The sequence below is a fragment of the Catharus ustulatus genome, chromosome 1 (genome assembly GCF_009819885.2).
Source record: "Catharus ustulatus isolate bCatUst1 chromosome 1, bCatUst1.pri.v2, whole genome shotgun sequence".
Lineage (NCBI taxonomy): Eukaryota > Metazoa > Chordata > Aves > Passeriformes > Turdidae > Catharus > Catharus ustulatus.
The window spans coordinates 162,119,970-162,133,337 of record NC_046221.1 but is presented as its reverse complement, the minus strand read 5'-3'; the positions used below and the strand labels follow the sequence as shown (position 1 = coordinate 162,133,337).

The 13,368-nt window shown below is 48.8% G+C and overlaps 1 protein-coding gene across 13 annotated transcripts in view; it reads right to left on the bottom strand.

Moving 5' to 3' along the window:
* Positions 1–13,368, bottom strand: part of ADGRB1 (adhesion G protein-coupled receptor B1) — a 282,349-nt gene that overhangs the window by 191,490 nt on the left and 77,491 nt on the right. For all 13 annotated transcript variants that reach the window (XM_033078467.2, XM_033078492.2, XM_033078475.2 and 10 more), the window contains exon 2: positions 10,821–11,740. In XM_033078467.2, coding sequence (XP_032934358.1) covers positions 10,821–11,568 — 748 coding nt within the window. In that variant the 5' untranslated portion in view covers positions 11,569–11,740. The remainder of the gene's footprint in view (positions 1–10,820; positions 11,741–13,368) is intronic.

Sequence of the window (13,368 nt, the reverse complement as noted above, 5' to 3'; positions counted from 1 at the left end):
CATCCATTCATTCCTCTTTTATTTATTTTATTTTCCTTCTGTGGTATTAAAAACATTTCTTTGAGTACCAAGTGCCTGCCCTGGCTCACTGAGAGGAATTCTGATCCAGAGAGAGAAGACGCACGACAAACACTCCTCCACAAACCTTTGAAGTCTCCAGACCCATTCATGGCATTTCTCCAAGGCCTTCTGCTCATCCAGCCGCTCTCCAGAGAGCAGGACACACTCCTGCTGGTCACCCAGCACATATTGGAAACCCCAGATCTCCTCTTGTTCTGCTCCTGGCATTTTTGGTTTGCTTGTCACAGGTCCCTTTGCATCCTGCACCCCAGGAGCATCCCCAGCCCCAGGATGTGGAATTGCAACCCAAAAGTCAGAATAAGCCAAGGGGACCATGAAGAGGTGTCTCAGGACACCTGATAAAATGCTGGACCAGGTTTTCTTTCCAGGCAGAACCCCAAGGAAATTACATTTCTGGGTTTATCTGTCTGATTTATACTCCTTCAACCACTATAGGAGGCCAGTCTCACCCCCAAGGAAGCTCAATCTGTGAAGTTTCTGGTGAATGTAAGCTCAGCCTGAGTGATTCCACCCAAAAAAATAGCCAGTACAGTAATTAACTGGTTTATCTGACCCACCATCCCATCCAGACCAGAAATGCTCCAGATATCTTATGTTATGTCCAGAAAAAGTCCCAGGAGGGTGCTGGTAGAAGGATAATCCCAAAGGCATTGCTGGAAAATGAGAGTCATTAAGGATTTGGGTATGAGCAGCAATGACAGGAGTTGAGATTATCATAGAAGAGGACTTCACAAGGTAGGAAATTTCGTCCTTCCCAGTAATCAGAGAGCTCTGTTTTTCAGAAGGGACAGTACAGCACCAAGCTGGGGGCAACCCAGCAGGCTCAGGAGTGGGGATGGTTGGTCATGGTGTTTAAAGGCTTGGAAAAGCTTCAGGTTTTTAACCTGCCCTGAAGCAAGAAAAAGGCAACAGATCTGCCAGGACAAAATTCACACCAAAAGCTCCAGTGAAAATAAGCTCAAACACACTACTGGGACAGGGATACCAGGAAAGGGAAGGCACAGAGGGGAGCACTGCAAGACCTGCTGAGCCAGGAAAGTCACCCCCTGAGGGTGGGATCCATCCTGGTTCTCCCAAGGTGTTTTCTCCTCAGTGATTCCTCAGCTGTGCAGGGTTCATGGAGGCAGCTGGTTGAACTCCCCACAGAGGCCTCCTGAGCTCCTCTGTGGCCCAAAAGGACAAAAAGCAATCTCCTGAATGACTTCTCTGTGGTTACCTGGGGACTCTCCTGGTCCCTGCGTGTTTTTTTCTTCATCAAGTGCCCCCCCAGCCACCCAGCCATCCTCCTGAGCAGCTCCTTTGCTGCCTTCCTCTCACAAACATCACTGATCTCAAGTCACAGCATCACTCATTGGTCTTGGTTGATCCTAAAAAGGATGCTCAGAGGGCTGGAAAACAGGCTGGGAGAGTTGGGTTTTCCAGCCTGGACAAGAGAAAGCTCCAGGGAGACCTGGCACAGGTTGCCCAGAGAACTGGTGGATGCCCATTCCCTGGAAATGTCCAAGGCCAGCTTGGATGGAGAAATCCAAGGAAAGTGTCCCTGCCCATGGCAGGGGGTTGAAATGTAATGATGATGTCTGAGGTCCCTTCCAAACAAACCATTCCATGATTCTATGAATTCCTGCCAAGCAGGAAATTAAAATGAAAAAAACAAACAACTAAACACAGCAAACTAAACAAAGGAGAAAGAAAGAGTATGAAAGGGAGAGGATTTTGTGGACAGAAATTGTCATCAGTCAATTTATTGATAATTTTTTAACTGACCCCCCTAACAGGGTAGAAGACAAGCATTGAATAATCCAGCTGTGAACAGCAATCCTGGGACATCTTCCTGAATGCTTTTCTCCTAGCCATCCAAAACTGGAATTCTGGAGAAAAAAAACCTTTCTAATCCAAGTCTGTAGTAATTATTTAGTCCCAGGTTAATGGGCAACAAACTGGTACCATCCGGCACTACTTCCACCAAGCACAACTGCCCAGAGAATTGGTGGATGTGCCATCCCTGGAAGTGTTCAAAGCCAGGCTGGATGGGGCTTGGAGCAACCTGGGATAGTGGAAAGTCCTTGCCCATGGCAGAGAGTTGGAATGAGACGCATTGAAAGTCCTCTCCAAGCCAACCCACGCTGTGATTCTGTGATCTGCACAGACTGGAACTGTCCATGGAGACTGGAGTGTCTGGAATGTCCCTACAGCAGGAGAATTTTGCCTGTGGATATATTCACGTGCACATCACCCCTGCCTTTTGGCCTGGCTGCCTCACAGGTCACTAACTTTAAAGCCTTGAAGCTCTGAGCACACCTGAGCTACTTCCTTGCCCACCTGAGCTCTGGGCTGGGCACTTTTGGGGGTTTAATAGCCAACTTGAACCTGTCCTGGCCATCCCCATGGCACAGGCCCTGAAGTGTCTTTCTTCCACACCTCTACTTCTGACCAGAGTTGGTAGGAATGGAGTTCTGTTGACAGTTTTGGTTACAATTTTAGTCAAGTTATGGGAGGGAGATACCAAAACTAACCCTCAATTTCATCCAGCAGGCACTTGGGATACAGAGCTGACGGCGGTGTAAAAGAAGGAACGGGGTCTTCATGATTTCCAAGGTGCCATGAAGCCGTTTATTGATTCACGAAGCAAAGTTTATATACTTTTTCTATTGTTACTAAAAATAGCCCACCAATAATATTCGTGTAACTAATGTATATTGCCTACATGTAACTAGATAACATTGCTCAATCTCGTTTAAGCTAGCCAGGTAGATACAATATTTCCCGTAAATCCCCTAGAAACTGCAGGCTAAACACACTGTACCAAGCACCTTCTTATCTCTTACATTCCTTCTCCAAAATCCCGCTTTTTTCTGCCGAGGCTTGGGCCTACTCACTCCTGCCGAGGCTTGGGGCCTACTCACTCCTGCCAAGGCTTGGGCCTACTCGCTCCCGCCAAGGCTTGGGCCTACTCACTCCTGCCAAGGCTTGCGGCCTACTCACTCCTGCCAAGGCATGCGGCCTACTCACTCCTGCCAAGGCATGCGGCCTACTCACTCCTGCCAAGGCTTGCTGCCTACTCACTCCTGCCAAGGCATGCGGCCTACTCACTCCTGCCAAGGCTTCGGCCTACTCACTCCTGCCAAGGCTTGCGGCCTACTCACTCCTGCTGAGGCTTGGGCCTACTCACTCCTACCAAGGCTTGGGCCTACTCGCTCCCGCCAAGGCTTGAGGCCTACTCACTCCTGCTGAGGTTTGCAGCCTACTCACTCCTACCAAGGCTTGCGGCCTACTCACTCCTGCCAAGGCTTGCGGCCTACTCACTCCCGCCAAGGCTTGCGGCCTACTACGGCTAACAGATCCACATCGGTAGTGACAAGCTGAGCAGTGCTGGCAGTTCTGCTCTCTAGCTGTATTCCCACACAGAGCTGCATGTGAAGTGCACACAGGTCACTGAACAAAGCCTTCCATGTGGGGTGGGTTTAGTCTGGGAGAGCAGATTAAACAGGGGGATGTGGTGGAATCACCATTCCCCTTGTTCCAGCCCAGCCTCCAGTAGATCCTGGACAGAATCTCTGTGTAGGTCCTTTTCTGATCAGTCTTGGGGTCTCAGCAAAAGCTGCGGAGCCAAAACCCTGCATCTTGGTCCTCCAGACATCATATTCAGAAAAAGGGTCACAGCACACCTGCTCCCAGCTGTTCTCCTGTTGTCAGTGCCATACACTGAATTCAATCATCTTTCTCTGGTTTGAGTGCCTTCAATGCGAATATACCCAAACTCCTGACCCAAAACTAACAAATCAGCTTCCAAATCCCAAAATCCAAACTGGCAGAGACCAGGGCATCCCCCTCTCCATCCAAGCAAGGCAAAAAAGCCAAGGACTTGCAGCAGCAATTACATCCCTGCCTCAGGGCACAGGATCAGACTCCTCAAAGTGCCCTAAAACTGCGGGGCAAAGCAGCCACCCTGCCAGGGCAGCCCAATTTCTTCAGGAAGCTGGAGTTGCAGCTTTCACAGCCTCCAGGTTCCTTCTTTACAGCCTCTAAACACCGGGCAGATCCCAAGGCAGTAACTGTTTGTTTAATGGCATGGACCACTCCAGACCTATTGAGAGCATTCAGCTTAATGAGGTGTGTGGCAATTATCGCTCTATTGAAACTCCAGCCAGGGAACACAAAGAAATATATTTAAACTCAACAGATCTGCAATTCTGATGTGCTAAAGGACGTCCTTTCCCAGCCTGGCTGTCTCACCGCGCTGAAGGATAAAATATGGGATTTCAGTATCAGATTGTTGTCTGCAAGAAGAGAGCGTGCCAAAAGGAAATTCAGCGGCTGGAGGTGACATTGGCAGAGCCACCCTAGGGACAAACAGTTGCTGAGTCTGAACCAGGATGCTTGCTGAGAATCCTAAACCGGTTTCTAACTCATTTATCCCAAGCTTATTCCAATACTGTCCTGGGGAATGTGGGACTTGCAGGAGATAAAATCAACACCCATAGATGTCAAAGTTTCAGTGATTGTAAGAATAGGAAGATATGGGAAAAGAAATGAGTTACAGATGTGTTGGTGATGCTCTGGCAGTGTCACTGAACCTGCAGGAAAAAAAAGAATATCTCCAACAACATTTTTAGTGTTGGAGAATCAAGGCATTACTTTATTCCGGCCAGGATGTGCAAAAGAAATAATTTCATCCACACGTTGCCCGGGTTGTGCAGAGAAAATCATTATATCACACACGATCTTTAGTAGATTTTTCATATATTTTGTACAGTCAGAACCTGGAGAAATTAATTAGTTCAATGATCATTGGTCCCAAGTAGGGCAGTTCTTAGTATTTGGGTTCTAGGGAGTTCAGGTACCACACAGGTGAATCAAACACTAAAAATCTCTGTGGACCCAGATCCTCTCATAAAAAAAAAAAAAAAATTCAATTTTTCAGCCTGCTCCCATTTACCTAAATACATCAGATATTCAAGGGTGGGTGGTGAAAAGGGCCAAATATTTAGGATAGGTGGTGAAAATGGACAGGAATGCCTGTGTGCACTCCCCCTTTGAGGTGTCAGCACCATCACCCTCATTTTCTGCAGTTCTACATGGAAAACTACTCCGGAGACGTGATGATTTTGACTGTGGTGTCAGTGTTTCCCTGCACCTTAATTTCACCTTGTACTCCCCTAAAAAACATTTTGTGGTGACTGCTATGGAACACGATATGACATGATACGAGAGGATGTTAAAAAAAAAAAAAAAAAAAAAAAAAGAGAGAGAGGAGAGAGAGAAAGAGAGAAAGGGGAAACTGAAAAGCGGAGCCTTTCCCCAGGCTGCCACTCATTAAATTACCCGTAAAAGTCCCCATTGCAATAATGGGAGTAGTTGCCTGTGAAACTCCCTCGGCAGCTGGATGTAGATTCCACCTTTACTCTCTCCGCGACCAGGACAGCGCTTTGAGCCGGTAATTGCCGATGTTTCTGCATTGTGACCATGTCCACAAGCTGGTGGGTTCACAATGCAGCTGATCATGGCTTTGCTTTGCTCGTTCCTCCCCAGCCCAGCTCCGCACAGACACACGCAGGGATGGATTTAGCGCTGAAAGCAGCTGGAATTTCTGCCCTGTCACTTCACAGAGGTGCTGTGTGATCGTGTTTAATTCTCCCTGGAATCCTGTGATGCACCAGGAGAAGTGTGGGCTGGACATCAGGAAGGGTTTGTTTGCTGAGGGAGTGTAAAAAATCAGAACAGGCTTTTTAAAGAGGTGGCTGATGCCCCATCCCTGCCAGTGCTAAAGAAGTACTTGGACAATGCCTGTAATTCAACTTTGGTTGGGCAGTGGGGCAGGATAATCACTGCAGGTCTTTCCCAACTGAAATTCTATTCTATTCTATTCTATTCTATTCTATTCTATTCTATTCTATTCTATTCTATTCTATTCTATTCTATTCTATTCTATTCTATTCTATTCTATTCTAATTCTATTCTATTCTAATTCTATTCTATTCTAATGTGTAAGGTCTTTGATGATCCCAGAGGAGAACAGTGGGCCAGGCAAGGCTTGTTCAGGTCACAGAGTTTAAACTGAGCCAGAATCCCCCTCTCCTGCCCCAGGGAGGAGTTCCCCACTTTTGCCTCATCCATAAAACAACCTGTGACCACAGGCAAGAGGGACTTTCCAGCAGGAGCTGCCCATATGGGGATTCACTGCAGGTGACAAGGTGACCTCTTTGCCATGTGCCAGGCTCTAATCAACCTCCTCCTCCCTGAGCTGGAAGGAGTATCAGGTCTTGCTGTCAGCTGCTGAGATTTGGATTTAAGCTGGGGGAGATCAGGTAAAAATTCAAATTATTTCAGCACTTTACACAGGAAAACTTCACACACGAGGAGAAATCAGTGCTTCCTTGCCCTGTGCTTTGCTGTTGATCTCTGGCCACATCCAACCTCTGCTCTCAGGGATGGCCAGATCAGAAAACAGGGACAGACACAGGTGGAGAAGCGAGGAGCTGGAATCCTGATAGGCAATGAAAATGCACTCACCCAAATCCCTTTGCCATTTGGTTGGCAAGTCCAACACCGAGGCAAAACCAAAGCCAAGCACCTTTGTCTGCAAGCTCAGCTGCTCCAGCCAGGGGATTCTTGCTGGAGGAACAGAGCATGTGTCATAAGGAGCTGAAGATGTCAAGAAGAGGTTTGAGATCTGCCCCTGGGCAATTACTCACAGCTCTTTATCAATCTTCTGGAGCTTTCATGAACACTAAAGCTCATCTCAAACACAGGAAATGACTTATCAAGCTATTCCTGCCCTGGGTGAGGTTGGAGATTCGAGGGGAGGGGAGCTGTGCCACCCAAGGGTGGGAATTGATTCATTTATGTGCCTCTGGTTCCTCTTCCACATCATGGACCCCATTCAGGAGCCACTCAGCCACAAATCCAGGCAGAAGCTCAGCCCTGCTGAGGAGACCAAAGCATGTTTTGACCAAAGAACACACCAAGTAGGAAGCAAAACTTCCCAACAAGAGAAGTTTGGAGGGTGTGTCCTGCAGTGAGAAATTTATGGAGTCCAGCCTGCTTAATGCAGCACAGGTTGAGAAAGAACTTATTAATGGATCTCTCCAAACAGAGATCAGACACTCTGAGACATCTTAATCAAGGTGACAGAGGAGGAAAAGCACCTAAAAATGCAAGATGAAATACCAGTAACAAAACAGAAGTGATGAGCATGTGTGAGGGAAAGGGGGTTTGATTTTTTCAGAGCAATGGGGACAGCAAAAAAATGGAAAAATTAAGCAGGAAAGGCAGGAAAATCCCCAGCACTTCAGTCTAGCATTATTGTGTTTCAGTTATCCACTCATTATAAAAAGCCCTCCAGCCCTGGAACCACCTGATTTATCAAGAAGCAAATTATGTATTTTGAGGGACATTTTTAGCCTTGTTTTGCAATCAGCATCCTGGATCCCTCCAAGGTGGGGAAACGAAGAGCAGAATGATGTTTAAATCTTTGGGCCACCAAAATGTGACAGCACTGCAATGGTCTTCCAGGAACAGCTCACACTGAGACAAGACTAATTAGCCATTCATTAAGTGCCTAACTCAGCACAGCACTTAAGCACACATTTAACCTTCTCTCATTACAGGGTCACATCAGCATCCCTGTTAGAGCTCCAGCTCGGATTACAGAAGCCAGCTCACATTTGGGATGCCCACCAGGGCTTCCAGACCGTGAAGAACCAATGCCCAGCATTTCAGGAGGTTTTCCCTTCTTCAGTCTCCTGCTCTTGGACCGCAAACTCATTCAAGGAATGCCAATTTGTATCCCAAAAAAATGAGTTTACATCTTAACATCCAGACCTACAAACAAACCTCTGCCTTCTTCCCACATTTCCTGAATTAGCCAAGGGAGATCTGATAATGGCCAAAAATTGTTTCCATGTTGAATTGTCTTCTCCTGGAAAACACTTCCAGTTCAAGCTGCCCAAGATTTCAAAGCACGTCTTGCTGATCACCAGCACAAGACCAAAACATCTGAGAGATAACCTGAGGGATTTTTCTGCAACCCACCACTGCCTGCTGTACCCTCTGCAATGTCTGTGTTGGACAGTGAGTGCAAAGAGAGCCTCACTAAACCTGGGAAGCGAATTTGGAGCAGTTTCTCTTTCCTCCAGACACTGAAGAACAGATGCTCCACATAAGACAGGGTCACTTTGGCAGTTTCCTTGTTAAATCCCTCAATAAATGATATAAATTTCCCTGTGCACCTGAGCCAGGTGTAAAATCACTGGCCATGAGTGAAAACAGGCTGTCAGTTATGTTTTCTTGAGAGTCCCTGTAGTTCTGGAGGAACAGGATCCTCTAAGAATGAAGCTTTTTGCAGGAATCTCACCCACAGACCATGAACCAAAGCACAGCTGTGTCCACTGCAACATCTCACTGTAGATTTGCACCCATCCATTTGCTTTGGAAATACCCAAGGAATAAAAAAGGGACATTAGGGAAAGTCAGGTTTCATATTTCAGCATAGTATCTAGCAATTCATTGGTTTGAGTTGGAAGAGACCTCAAAGATCGTCTCATTCCAACCCCCTGCCATGGTCAGGGAACCTTCCACATTCCTTCTTGTGTCTTTAAAGTCATCAGGGTAGATTAGTACAACTCACACATCTCCACTTGTTCCAAGATGAAAGTGTTAAGACAGGCCCAGAAACAACAAATGACTCAGAAAGCAGCAGGGAGGGAAAAATAGCAATGATAATATAAAAAAAATAAAAAAGCTTGTTGGGAAAAAAAAAAATGCTACAAATACAATCAGAACAGCAGTGATTGCAATAACCAGCATCAGCACTTGGAAATCAGGAACCCTATCAAAATATTCCACCCACAAAATGCTGTTAAGGGATTGCTGACTCCCTGTCCAAATTGGATCTCGCCTCCATCTTCCTGATCAAGCCTTTGCATAAATCAAAACAGACACAGTGACAGACAGAGCAGCACATGGAGAGCTGGGCACCCTGCAAGCATCGTTTCTGTGTGGATGGCATCCCACCAGCCAAGATGATAATTCCCTGCCTTCAATATGGAGCAGATGTGAGCAGCCAGCAGAAAAATTATCTCCACTCTACAAATATTTGACACCCAAAAAGGATTTTGAGTCAGCCACCCTTGAGCCTCTTTCATATTTACTTTGTGGGAACATTCAGGCACTTGAGCTGGACTAGGAGAGATCCCTACAAAAGCCAATATTAAGCTTGAATGCTTCAGGATTTGCTGAAAATCTTTTCAAATTTCACCTTTGGATGCAGTGAGAAAGGTCACACTGCTTGGGTGGAATGCATAAATCACCCAATCAGCAAATTCCAGGCATGACACACGACTGAACTGCGAGGAGGCTCCTCAGGAGAAAAGGGCATTGCAAGAAATAAAAAACAACCAAAAAAAACCCCAATCCAAATCTGGAGAGGCTTGTGCTCATGGCCAGGGAGGGAGGCACGACTGAAGAACCAGTTTACAGGATTTATGGCTCAGCTGTGCCTTCATGTATTGATTCACAGGTCAGTGAGAAGCAAAATCTCCCCCAAAATACACTGACGACAGCACGAGTACCTGATCGTATCCTAATCTCTCAGCTAATGCCAGGCTGCAGTCTGCAGGAAAATCACTCTGCACAGCCTGTATCTTTGCCTGGTCACCTCCTCCCTCCTGCTAAAGCAAACCTGGTCTCTTCTCCTCAACCCTGAGAAATCCCATCCTCAACAGGGCTGAAAAAGTGAGGCAGGATCCCCAAATTCCTGACCCAGAGAGATGTCAACTTTCTGCTGGTGGCAGAGGACATTTCATCCAGCACCTGAAGATGAGAGCTTGGGGTGAGGGTCAGGTCTGAGACTCACTGAACTGAGGCTCCATTCCCTGCCACCTGCATCCCCACTTAGCATCACACTTCTGCTTTATGCAACCTGGGGTGGGAGCTGAGAATAAACACCCTGGAGCTGACCTGACACAGGCAGTGAGGAAAAGGCTTCACTTTCAGACCCCCTGAGTCCCTTCTGCTTGGCAGGGTCTCTGGAAGGAGAATTTCCCTCCCCAGCACAAAATCAGACTTCAGGATCATCCCGCCTTGACACACAGCCCTTTTTGTCATGCCTCTGCCACCTCCCCTGTCCCTTTCCAGCTGACACTCAACACCACAACCAAAACCCAATGAAATATCTGAGGAATAAGCCCCAGCAAAGGCACCAAGCAACCCCATGGAAGCGGCGTGATGGATTTCCTTCCTGAAAGCCTCCAGAAGGAAAATGAAGCAGGGAACAAAATGAGACTGCCTTCTGTTGCCATCCCCTTGAACCAGACCCAAGGATTAAGTTTTCCCTAGGAATTAAAAGTGGCTGATAGGGCTGCTGAGAGCAGCCTGCCTCGGGAGGTAGCTTGGATCCTGCTTTTTCTAGGACATCTGTAATTACGTTGGAAAACTGCTCACCCTCAGGTAAGGAGCTCCCTCTCAAGCAGCTCGGAGGCTGCAGGAGTAAAACAAGCAACGAACAAGCCCCGAGAATTAATTGCAACAACTCGGGGAATATTTAGGGGCAGCTGATTTGCAATTCCACTGGCAGGCTCATAAGGAGCTACCTGACCTGCCTGTCGATTGGGAAATGAGGATTTTCATGCCAGGCATCCACAGATACGGACACAGAGGTGACAGGGACAGTGTGAGACCCGTGAGAGGAGATCCCATCCATCCCTCCCTCCCCAACACCCCCCGGCCAACCCTGCACTCACCCAGGAACTCGGCTCCATTGCTGTCCTTGGGGCTGCTCACGCAGTTCTCCAGGTAAATCCCATCCTTGTAGCAATCCTCCTTCTTCCTGGTGAACCCCAGGATCTCGCTGGCCTGATCCAGGACCTCCCCTCCCGAGCAGGAGCAGGGGGTCTGCATGATGCCACACGGGTGGGAGCTGCTGCTGATGGCCAGGCAAGCATCCAACCACTTGCAGAGCATCTGGCAGGCGGCTTTGCTCGGGTTCCTGTTGCCCACCACCAGATATTCCACCGAGAAGTCCCTCTCCTGAGCCTTGGTGGGCTTCCACCGCATGGGCCAGGTGTCCACGCCCGGCGGGGCCGTCTGCTTCATCTGCAGGAATTGTTTGTTGGACTGGAGGAAGGCAAAGCGGGTGGAGCCATCGCAGAGCTTCAGCACGTCGTCGAAGCTCTCCATGCCCAGGTAGGTGCGCGTGGACTCCAGGAAGGAGTCGAACTGGTAGGTGCGGATGTGCTGGTGCTCACATACGCCGGAGGGTTTGAGGATCTTCATGTACAAAGTGTACCTGCGAGGGTCGGGGTTCTGGATAATCCAAGAGCAGAGAGAGGAGTTCAACGGGAAGACGGCGAAGGAGGAGAAATACCCAAAGAATTTCCCTTGGACCAAAGTGGTGCAGGGAGTTTGTGCCAGGTCCAGAGCGACCACGGTCCACACAAAGTAGAGTGGAGATACCAAAAGCAGGTTCAGGGCGGATCCAATGCTCCTCATCCTAGGTCTCTGGTCCTCTGGAACTCAAAGTAAATGTCAAGCAGGTGCCAGATCCTGGACATAACAGGGACCAGCTTAGAGGAAAAGCAGAGTTTAAGAGGCTCTGGATCCGAAATCAAGGCGATCCTCCCATGTCTGGATTTGAGCTCCCTCCTGTGGCCATAAACAACACCTGGAAAAAACAGGGAAGGGAAGGAGGAGGGGAGAGAAAGAGAAGAGATTTGGGATTTGGCGGTACTTTGTTGTTGTTGCTGTTGTTTTTATTAACCCTTCACACGACTGAGAAGCCACAGCAGCCCCATCACTGCTCACGGGGGGAAGGTGCAGCCCCACATCACCGTGCCCAGGTGAGGTGGGTTTGGGGTGTCCCCACCCCGTGATTCACCCAGGGGTGAGCACAGCTGTGACCTGCTTTCCTTCCCAGTGCCCCCTGCCCATGCAGATCCCTCTGCTGAGCCGAGCACAGCCTTGACTGTGAGTTTGAACCATGTCCCCAAAGAAAAGAGGATTGGTGTCTCGCTTAGGGAGTCTCCAGCTCTCTCCATCCCAAGGGAACCAGGATGCTGGTTCAACACAGACACCTGGGGAGAGTGGGCTGGAGGTCAGCATGGCCAGCTGGGCTCTGCCTCCTCTCTTCTTTCTGCCAGCGTTTGTTTTTTAGCCTATAAATGTCCCTCCTTTTCTCTCTCCCTTCCACCAAAGCAGAGCAGGGAAGGGAGTTGTTGCTCAGGAACCCAGCTCTGGTGTGACCCTGAGGCCAGACAGGATAATGGACGGAGCTGTACACCCAGTACAGGAGCAAAAAAGGACAATGGAGACAGATTTTGTCTTCCCACATCCACCTCTCCTTTCACCCCTGAGTGCAGGACACCCCAAAGCCTGCAGTGCTGTAGCCAAGCTTAGAGCATCTGCAGAGAGAGTACCAGCCCCAGGACCTCCTTCATCCACCCAAACCCCTTCATCCAAAGTAAAATCCACCCTGCAATGCCCTAAGGATGAATTCCCTGCGGCCTTCTGTGACAGATTCCTCCTTCAGCCCCGCTGCCCAAAATCCTGCTCCCCCCATGCCAGAAGGCTCCTCTGCTCTCCTGTAAACCTCCCTTCCTTACCCCAACAAAAGACTCTCGCATGGTCCCTTCCCTCCATCTCCTCTCTTTCCAGCAGAGAAGGGGACTTTCCTTATCTTGTGCTCCCTCCCACAATTTTTCACCCCCAGGTTTGGGGAGGGGCTCTGTCAACAGCTGCAGGAGTGGAAAACCCTCAGAGTGTGGGGCAGAACTTCTTCACTACTGATCACATAACCATGGTACCTTTTCCTTCCCACCTTAACAGCTTTTTTTCCCTTCCTCCCCTCTCAGTTCACCCCAGGTAGACAGAATCAGGAGTTTTCCCTTGGGTGAGGGAATCCTGACCCTGCAGCACTCGCTGCCTCCAAAACTGATCTGCTGCCCCATTTCCAAAGGACAAGGGGGAACCCAGGAGGGAGATTTCAGACAAATGCCACCATTTCAGGAGAATTCACAGTTCACAGTGAAAAGCAAGTGCTCAGGGCCTCTGCAATGAAATGCAAACAGCCCAATTCCGGAGGGGCAAACACTGCCCTGGGCTGCGACCTCCAAATCACTCAGATCATCTGGGATGAGTTTCCCATGATCAGGGTGGCACTGCCAGGAGGGAATTAGGGTGAGAGAGTGTGAGAGGGGCATCTGCATCCAGGGAGGAGGGAAAACTCGTTTTGATTGCAGCCTCTGTCAGTGTCCCCAGTGCTGTCCCCGGTGCTGTCCCCAGCGCTGCCATCTC